This window comes from Drosophila teissieri, chromosome X (genome assembly GCF_016746235.2).
Source record: "Drosophila teissieri strain GT53w chromosome X, Prin_Dtei_1.1, whole genome shotgun sequence".
In the NCBI taxonomy this organism is placed as follows: domain Eukaryota; kingdom Metazoa; phylum Arthropoda; class Insecta; order Diptera; family Drosophilidae; genus Drosophila; species Drosophila teissieri.
The window spans coordinates 12,936,738-12,946,053 of record NC_053034.1 but is presented as its reverse complement, the minus strand read 5'-3'; the positions used below and the strand labels follow the sequence as shown (position 1 = coordinate 12,946,053).

General features: G+C 53.5%; 2 protein-coding genes across 2 annotated transcripts; one reads left to right on the top strand and one right to left on the bottom strand.

Moving 5' to 3' along the window:
* Positions 1 to 388: 388 nt before the first annotated feature.
* On the top strand, positions 389 to 2,253 carry LOC122623450 (P3 protein). The gene is made up of 2 exons (XM_043802611.1): positions 389 to 1,561; positions 1,685 to 2,253. The coding sequence occupies exons 1-2, from the start codon at positions 524 to 526 to the stop codon at positions 2,006 to 2,008; spliced, it is 1,362 nt and encodes a 453-aa protein (XP_043658546.1). The 5' UTR covers positions 389 to 523; the 3' UTR covers positions 2,009 to 2,253.
* A 129-nt stretch (positions 2,254 to 2,382) lies between these two features.
* Positions 2,383 to 9,149, bottom strand: LOC122623449 (anaphase-promoting complex subunit 1). Its single transcript, XM_043802610.1, has 8 exons — positions 7,976 to 9,149; positions 7,793 to 7,916; positions 7,571 to 7,732; positions 6,313 to 7,516; positions 4,209 to 6,253; positions 3,710 to 4,144; positions 3,066 to 3,648; positions 2,383 to 3,008 (listed from the first exon to the last, which is right to left on the bottom strand). Exons 1-8 carry the CDS (start codon positions 9,039 to 9,041, stop codon positions 2,532 to 2,534), a joined length of 6,096 nt encoding a protein of 2,031 aa, XP_043658545.1. The 5' UTR covers positions 9,042 to 9,149; the 3' UTR covers positions 2,383 to 2,531.
* Between the last annotated feature and the right edge of the window lie 167 nt (positions 9,150 to 9,316).

Genomic DNA, 9,316 nt, shown 5'->3' with positions numbered 1-9,316 from the left:
AAGTTTTGTTCCAAATCACAAATACGTAAGCAAATTTGGCCTGATAATGCGAAACTGATATGATTTTATAGCGGAACATGGCTTCAATCTTATCTGCAACTATTTATAAACAATGTTGCAGTGGCTTAAACAGCGAAAACTTTATTAATTAGATTTAATATATATATAGAAGATTATTATAAAATCCCTTTACTTGCATCCCCTTTACATTTTCGACCTACGTCCATGCAGTTTCACGATCTTTTGCTTATCGTTATCGTTATCTGCATCATCCCAATTGAAATGTAGGGGATTCCAGATAAGAGATGGCCGACTCTCGCAGATCCCGTTGATTACCAGCTGGTGGCCGTCGCCATTCCGCTCGCACCCGCAAGTCATATCATGCCGCCATCTCGCTCCCACCTGCAATTGCAACTGTAAGCCGCTGTGTAGTGAGATTTCACGCTCATATCAGTTGGGGCACTTGTTGCGTGCGAAAACATTCCGGCCTACAAATTACATCACCCAAGTGGCGGCGAAAATAATGTCACCGCACAGACATCCTGGTTGGGCATGGGGCTACCTCCTGCTTACCCTGGCACTGGGATTCGCATCCACCCACGGCTGGACGGCCCACTTTCGTCCAGCTGCGCTCACGTTGCAGATGGAGCGCGGGGATCGGGTGCAGCTGAAGCTGGAGAATGTGGCACCGTCCACGCTGCAGCAGCCGGGGCGTTACCACTTTCGCCTGGAAAGTGTGGACACGAATCTGGCCAGTGTGCCAGGGGAGAATGCCACGATATCGCTGGAAGTGTTCAGCACGGAAACACGCGACTGGACGGGTGACATCGTGGTTAATGCCCATTTTCTGGGACAGACCAAGATTCAAGTGAAGCTGTACGATGGCCAGCAAAACACGAGTGAACTGCCCACCAATTGGAGCAACGACAGCACGCTGGACGTGAAGATCAAGCGGCCGAAACATTTGGCGGATGACATATTCCTAGGCACCATCATACTGTTGATGTCGCTGCTGTACATTAGCTTTGGAGCCGCCCTGAATCTGGACGTGCTGAGGGGTCTGATCACCCGGCCAACCGCTCCGTCGATCGGATTCATTATGCAGGTGGTGGGCATGCCCCTGCTCAGCTACGCCCTCGGCGTGTTCATCTTCCCCCAGGCGCCGGCCATGCAGCTGGGTCTCTTCTTCACTGGCATCTCGCCCAGCGGCGGAGCATCGAACACTTGGTCCGCCGTTCTCGGCGGGAATATACACCTGTCGGTGCTGATGACCACCATTTCCAATGTGGCCGCCTTCGCCACCATTCCGTTGTGGACCATCACACTCGGCCAACTGATCTTCGAGCGCGCGGGCATAAAGGTGCCTTACGGCAAGATTGCCTCCTACAGCAGCAGCCTGATCATTCCGCTCCTGCTCGGACTGCTCGTCCAGAAGAGAATGCCCCAAATCGCCAGGGTGCTGGTGCGCCTGCTCAAGCCCATCTCCGCCTTCATCATCCTGTTCATCATCGTATTCGCGATCATCAACAACTTTTACCTCTTCCATTTGTTCTCCTGGCAGGTGAGCTGTATTCTCTTGTCTACTAGTTTCTTGATACAAATCGACACTTTAAGGATATGTATCCCTTTATAGCTTAAGTACAAACTGTATCCACCTATTTGAAGCTTTAACGCTCCTTTGCAGATCGTCGTCGCTGGCATGGCTCTGCCGGGTCTGGGCTACATCTTCGCCTTCCTGGCAGCCAAGCTGCTGCACCAAAATTCAGCCGACGCCCTGACCATCGCCATTGAGACGGGCATCCAGAACACGGGCATCGCGATCTTCCTGCTCACGACCACGCTGGAATCGCCGGAGGCGGACATCACCACGGTGGTGCCGGTATCGGTGGCCGTGATGACGCCGCTACCCCTGCTGGGCATCTACCTGTACAAACGGTGCTCGGGAGACAAGCGAATCAGTGAAGCCTCCGCCTCCGAAGCGGAGCGGATCGCTGGGTCAATACATTAACATTACTAAAGCATAGCATGGCATGGCTATAGCACATCGTTTTTTGTACATATTCGTTATTTGGATAACTTATACATCGTAGTAGCATGTAGACAAGGCTGAGATGTCGGTTAAATTTAATTTGGGACCAAGGTATGCCGCAAATCTCAAGCGTATTATACTCCAGAATTTTCTACACCTAAGTCGCACCCAAACTTGTTGGGATAATCATTTTACAATAAAATGAATTTATTCATTTTTGCAAACGGTATGGGCTATTTCTTTTTAAATATATTTTATACAACGTTTGTGCTAGTTCATATCGTTAAACATTAAGAAACTAGCATACACATTTTCATTTCCAAAAAGTTCCGACTTGATTTTATAACAATTTAATTTCAGGAGTTGGGCGTCAAACTTTTATGCAAAGTTATGATTATCAATGGCGTCACAGAAAACCATAGAAATAAATGTACAATGAATATCAGGCGTAGATATCACTACAAATATTCTTGGTCTAGTAAAAGAGTATTTCCATCGGGGATCATTGGGTGCCCATGGTGTACGCCAGAAGGGCTGCCTCATCCAGAGTCACCACCTCGGTGGCCAGTGATTGAAGGATCTTCAGCAGCCCAAAGATGGTGTGCGCGCTGAGATTCAGTTGGCGGAATTCATATAGAATACGCATATAGTTAACTGTGCCCGTGCTCAAGTCCACTCCATTCAACATGTTCGGCAACAGGTTATAGTAATTGATCACGCAGAAAGCTCGCTGCAAGTCCGGTCCACTGACGGTGGTCACGTAGCTGGGATCCAGTCGCTTTCGGCTGAGGAACTCGCGCAGCGGTAGGCACAACTCGCGCGTCGAGTCCTCCATTTCCTGCTTGAAGAGCTCTTGCATCATTTGGATGAGCTCCACGGAGATGAGCGGATGCTCTGACTCCTGGCTGCGACTCAAATAGGCATCGATGAGCTTCAACTGCCACACATCGATGTTGTTCAGCATGGACTTGGTTACGTGCTAAGATCAAGGAACATTAAATTTTCGGTCAGATTACGCCAAAATGGATCCACTTACATCGTATAGCGTTAGGTAAACTGGCAGCAAATGCATGCGATCCTTAACCACGGCATTGTAGAAGAGCAGCATCATCTGGTGGCGCTTCACCAGCTCTGGGTAACTCAAAGCCGTGCCCTTGGTAGCCAGGCAGCGACTCAGGAACTGCTTAACCATGCGTTCGCTGGCAAACTGCTGTAGATCGTTCATGTCAATCTGCCAACAGATGCTCTGTTCCATCGTCAGTGTCTGGGCCAGCATGCTCTTTAGCCTGTCCGGATCCTCCAAGTGAGAAAGACAGCCCGTACGCTTCTTAATATCAATCGGTGCGCTCATCTCCAGCGCCTTCTCCAACTGATGCCAGTTGCGCGATCGCTCAAAGCACACGGGCCAATAGTTCTCGTCGTCCACCACCACCTGCTGTAGGCTGCTCAGCACCGGCAGGATGCAGGGAGCGATGGGCAGGCGGCGCAACTCGGTGGCACCCACCTCCAGCACGGATATGTTGGCCAGACACAGCTGATTGGTGTCAATGTCCCGGGGCAGGAACAGGCGCGGCTCCACAGCCAGTACATAGAGATGCCTCAGCGCTTGCAGATGGTACCTAAAAAGAATAACAATGGCTTAAGTGTGCTACCACTTTGCTGCTAACCCCAAGTCCTTACCTATTGTCGTTGCTGTGTATGGGGAACTTGGGGAAGAAGGCGCAGACCAGGGCAGCAATCGACTCCGGTGTCTTGGCAATGGTGAAGCGACCCGCGCCGAGGAACAGCAGGCCCAGCGACATGTGTATGGCCATGTGGGAGCCGTAGGTTATGTGCGGATACTGTGGTCCCACTCGCGACCTGAGATACCGAATTATGCGAAGAATTTCGCAGTTGCCGGAGCCAGCGAACACCAGTGAGATCGAGATGAGCAGCACCATCAGGCAACTCTCCACGGTGGTGCGACCGGCACATTCGCCCATCGGCGTGCCGGGGAAACCGAGGAACTCCTTGATTACCGCCCGCAGCGTGGCAAAGGCCACCATGTCCTCAGTGCCCGCGTACTTGAGGCCAATGCAGAAGGCAGCTCCTGCCATGATGTTGCAATACGCTTGCCTAGACAAGAACATCTTAGTCGTATCGGATATTAATTAATTAATATTCAACTTGAGTTACTCACGTGATGGCCTCGTAGTCCACATCATTGTCATCGGCGGTGTGTTCATCCTCGCGCGATGGGAGTCTCAGGTGAACTCGGAGTGTTTGTGGAAACTGTGCCTGGAACCACTCGTTGTCCGGTCGGATATTCTGCCACAGGATCAAGCCCCTGGCAATGGTGCGCAGCAGGAGAAAATCAGGACGCACCATGTCCAGTAGATAGCGGGAATCCGGCGGCTGCATCCATTCGGCAATAGCCGCGTTCCCGGAATTGAAGAACATAAGTCCCAGGGCGAGCGTAGCACCCGGAGCGGTGACATCTATGTTGACGGTATCGCCTTCGCGAACTTGGAACGAAGCCAGTCGGTATTTCTCCTTCTGCGAGCCGCAAATGGGTCGTTTTACTCCACCCACCATGTAGTAGTGAAGCGTATCCGGAAGTTGGAGGTCCCTCAGTCCCGCCGGCGATTCACCCTGGCCGAGGGTAACCAATCCGAGGGATAGACCAGCTGTCATTGCGTACGATTCGCGCTCCACGCTGTTCTCCATCTCAGGACCTGGAGGACGGCCAATCTCCTGGAGCAGCACCTCGGCTATGTGACGCTTTGCTGATCCTTGATAGAGCAAACCAATGCCCATTAGCGCAGCCACCTGTGTGCTTTGCGGTATATCCAATTCCATGGCGGTGGCTGGAAGCAGTGCCTCCAAGTGAACACTCAACAACTTTGTGGTTTTCGTATCCATGGAGCCGCGATGCGCAGCAGAAATGCCCAGCAGCAGTCCCACATTGGTCATCTCATCGCATTTAACCAAATACTTATAGACACTCATGAAGGACAGGGTCTTCAGGTGTCCATTCAAGCCCAAGGCCATGAGGAAACCGGCGTGCTCCAGAGCATTGTTCGCCTGCGTTTTCGGCTTGTTGTAGACAATCCAATTGGAGTCTATGTCCTGAGCCTGGGGCGAGATCTTCAGTCCGGTGGCCACACCATTGTGAAACGATGGCCACATTTGCATATTGGCAGGGAACTCGATCTGTTGCATTTCGATGGTGGTGCCCTTCAGCGGCTCCCTGCCCACCAGGCACAATTTGGGCATGGACAAGCTGTCGCTGGGCCGCGGCATCATCGTTCTCAGGGTGAACATACCTCTGCCCAGGGGCAGCGTCATTGTACGGGCACACAGTGCAAACAATTGCTTCTCCTGCTCCTCAATAAACTCGTGATCACTGGTTCCCGGCGCCTGCTGCACTTCAATGACCACCGGTTCTGAGCTGTTGAGCAGACGGCGCACTTCCTCCACTCGCATGTCATCGGGAAAACGCAACCGCAGCAGTTTTGTGTCCATGTTATCCATGTCGTCGTGGCGCAATTGGTCCGGCATATCAGCTTCGGATCCTCCGTTTGCTGGACACCTCGCCGACAGGGAATCTTCCTTGTAGACGCGCCCACAATGCGGTTGCCCAGTGCTCGTTTCTAGGAACGGCAGCTGTGCGTGAGCCGCCAATTCCGGTCGCAGGATAAGCTCATAGGTGGCCATGCTGCAGCCCATGGGCGGCGAGAGACGTGCCTCCTCCAGAGCCTCCGCTACGATCAGATGCACTGCCGCTGGGAATCGTTCAATGTCGCGCCGTGTCAAACGCATGGCCAGGAGCAGCTCCAGCATTTGGTGGCTGCGCGGAGCATCCGCCGTGATACTACGCTTAGCCCGCCGTGGATAGTTGGCCTGCACGGCATTGGGGATCTCGAGCAGCTGCCACCAATGCTTCAGGCGCTCCTGCCCATGAGTCACTAGCGATACGAGCTGCAGTAAATTGCGACTCCTCTCGTTTACGCACTCCAAAAAGCTATAAGGCATCACCTCCTCCTCGCCGACGATAATGTGCTCCAGTTGGGCAAACACACTGGGCGCCGGAACCCTCAGAAGTTCCTGGTGCAGCATCATTGCTCCGTGCTCAGCGCCCAGCAACGAGAGCTTGCCCGTGCGATTCGAGAGTTCCGGAAAGTCCAGAATGTAGTGTAGCACATAGCTGTCCAGCTGCATATCGATGGCCAGCTGGTGAAGGAACTGCAAGGAGGATATAGTGTAAGGAACCCACCAAGGGATCTATTAAATTATCCACCTACCGTTGCCAGATATGGAAGCGCTGCATAGAAGACAGCGTCCAGTTTGAGATCCTCGTACAGTAAATGCAGGCTGAAGAAGATGGCGGGTATCATTTGAAAGAGCAGCGCACTGATGTTCACGCTGTAGCTGTGGCCATCGGCTCCACAGGGAGCCAGTGTCGTCTGGAGCAGCAGGAACTCCCAGTCGTCGTCCGTGAAATCCTCGCAGTCATTGTATTTTCGCCGTTTCTTTGGCTCATCCTGAGCGCCCAGTGTGGAATTGGAACTGCAATTGGATCCGTCACCCGATCCGGTTGCAGTAACGCCTCCGAATTGAGTGTGCAACGGTGGCGTGGCACATCTGCCGAAGCTCTCGCCCGCATCCACATCCGGGACAGCAGTCAGACCCATTAGGGCGAGCAGAGTGGACCGGAATAGCAGCCATTCCTGCTCTATCGAGTAATCCCTGGATCCCGGCGGATTCCTGGCACTGTACCAACGGATCACAAAGTGCAGGAACTGTGTCGGATTTAGAACCTGCCGTAGAGTAGCCACACATCTGGTGAGCAATCGTGTGTCGTTTAGAAGAGGCAGCGCTATTCTGAGCATTCTGCCCGTGGCATAAACCAGAGTCAATCGATTGCCCGCCGGATCTCTCAGGGATTTGCAGACGTTATGTGCCTGCCGCTGTGTGTAGGACACCGGCTGCGGTTGGATGGGCGACAGCATGTGCAACTCCTCATCGAAAGCAGCCACATCCCCCGGAGCTTTTGTGGGCAGTAGACTGCTTCTTCGCACCTCCACGAAAGAACTGCTACCGGTCGGGTTGCCGCCTGCAGGTCCAGCTGCCACCGGTGTTTTCACAAGAGATGGCGCCGACGGAGGTGCCGCAGCAGCCATGGGCGTTACCAGCAGTGCGGGAATAGAGGTCGGCGCCAACAACGGTGTAATGTGCACCTTGGAAATGAGCACAGTACCAGTGTATAGAATCAAGCTGCCACTCGGATCGAGGACGGCAATCATGTGCATTCTATTGAGACCCACTGCATCCTTGGCGGCCAGCGTGGAGGCGAGTGTGGAGAGCTGCACCTCGCTGCTTCCGTAGCCGGTGAGGCGCACCAACTGAAGGCGGCAGGAGCGGGCCAGCAGGTAGCACAGAAAGGTCTGACCCACCAAGTCCGTGTGGATAAATGCTCGGGTGGCCATCTCGCAGAATTCTCGTTGACTAAGGGACAAACAATTTTAGTACTGAAAGTCACATATTTCTGAGATTACAGACGTTCCGTAGGTGTTCTCCGTCCAGATGTGCTCCAGACACAATTCCGGTTCAATGGGCTTTGCCGGCTTCACGTGCGTAATCTTGCGCATATCCTTTACGGACATGGACTGCTGGCTAATGCTGCTCTGCAGTTGACTCAATGGAGTGCCCAGGGAAGCGCGACTGAACGGGAATAAGGGGAGACCAATATGTAAGTGTTGGATGATAGGGACTTAAACCTACTTGGACTGGCCGAGAACTCCGCTGAATGACTGCGACTGGCTGAGTCCGAACTTGGAGAGGTTGCCCATGCCGGTGGTGGTGTTATTCCTGCCCATAAACGATACATTCGTCGCCTTTGGCGTGGCTAGCGATGAAACACAGTGAATAATTAGAATGCCCTTGCTGCCATTGCAATCAACTCACCTCCAGTTTGCTTGGTGGAATTGAAGCTATTGCCCGCCATCGATCTGGGTCCCAGTAGCGTCTGTCCCAGCTCCATTTGCTGGCTCACATAGTTGACCTCTTCGGGCGTGACCTTACGCAGGCGTGCAACGAAATGCTTGAATAACTTGGCATCGTACAGCAGCACCAAATCCGATTCCTCGGTGGTGTAGACCACACTGTACTCCGGCTCGGTCATGTAGCCGGTGGAGCCTGTGGCCGTCTTCAGGACGACAGGACAGGCCTCGTGCAGCGGATGCGACATAGAGAAGAGCCGCGGCATCGGAATGGACAGGTGGGATATTAAGGCATTGCTGGAGTCCTTCTCCAGCAGCAGGCCATGCTTGGTTTGGAACAGCTGCGACACAGGAAAGTCCAGATTGGCCAGAAAGTCCTCGCCGTCGTTGCAGTACACCCGCAGCGCATCCTGATCCATCACACAGATGGCGGTCAGCTGGTCGTCCTCCGACTGGACAGCCGCCTTCAGTTGCGCCAGTCGTCCGCGCACAAAACTTCGATTCAGAAAGCAGGCGAAGCGGACCGGCGTATCGGTGGTAAAACACATACGCTTGTACACCCCATTCTCGGCATCATCGTCATCGTTGAAGCCCTGCGTCCACACCACCGTGTTCCGGTGCACATACAGCTCCTCCTCGTTGTTCACCATATAGTCGCACATGGGCTCCTCGCGCCGCTCCAGCGGCGGATTTAGCAGGCTATGGGGCAGCGACGTGAGCTGGGTGGCCGCCGCCGCCTGGGGACCACATCGCTTGGTCCGCTCGATCAACTGGCGTCGCCGGGCGGCCCGCTCCTCGGAGGCCTCGTAGTCATCGTACAGCTCCCGGACCGTCCACGACTCCTGGCCGCCCGGTGGGCAGTCCTCGCCGGCCGACGAGATGTTCACATTCTGGAGGCGCTGCAGCAGCAGGTGCTCCGTGGTGGGCAGTTGGTGGCGCGCCAATGGCTGGTCATGTGGACCCGGATGCTCCGCGGACGACTGACGGCCGCGCGGCACAAACTCCAGCGGCGGTTCTGCGACGGCGATCATGTCCGCATCGCCAAGTGCATCCAGAGTTGCGATTGACGAGTTAATTGATTACAGTTTATTATTATCAAATAATTTCACCAATTATTTAAAAACTGTCATCGATTTTGGGTGGCGATAAGTGACTGATTCTATCGGGCCCGGCGGTACTTCGATATAAGTAGCGCTATCGAGAAGCCGATAACGATAGGAAGACCAGAAGAGCGCGTAACAAAACAATTACCCGTACATAACACGATGCGATTGAATAGACTTTACCCAATAAAAGCCTAAAGAAA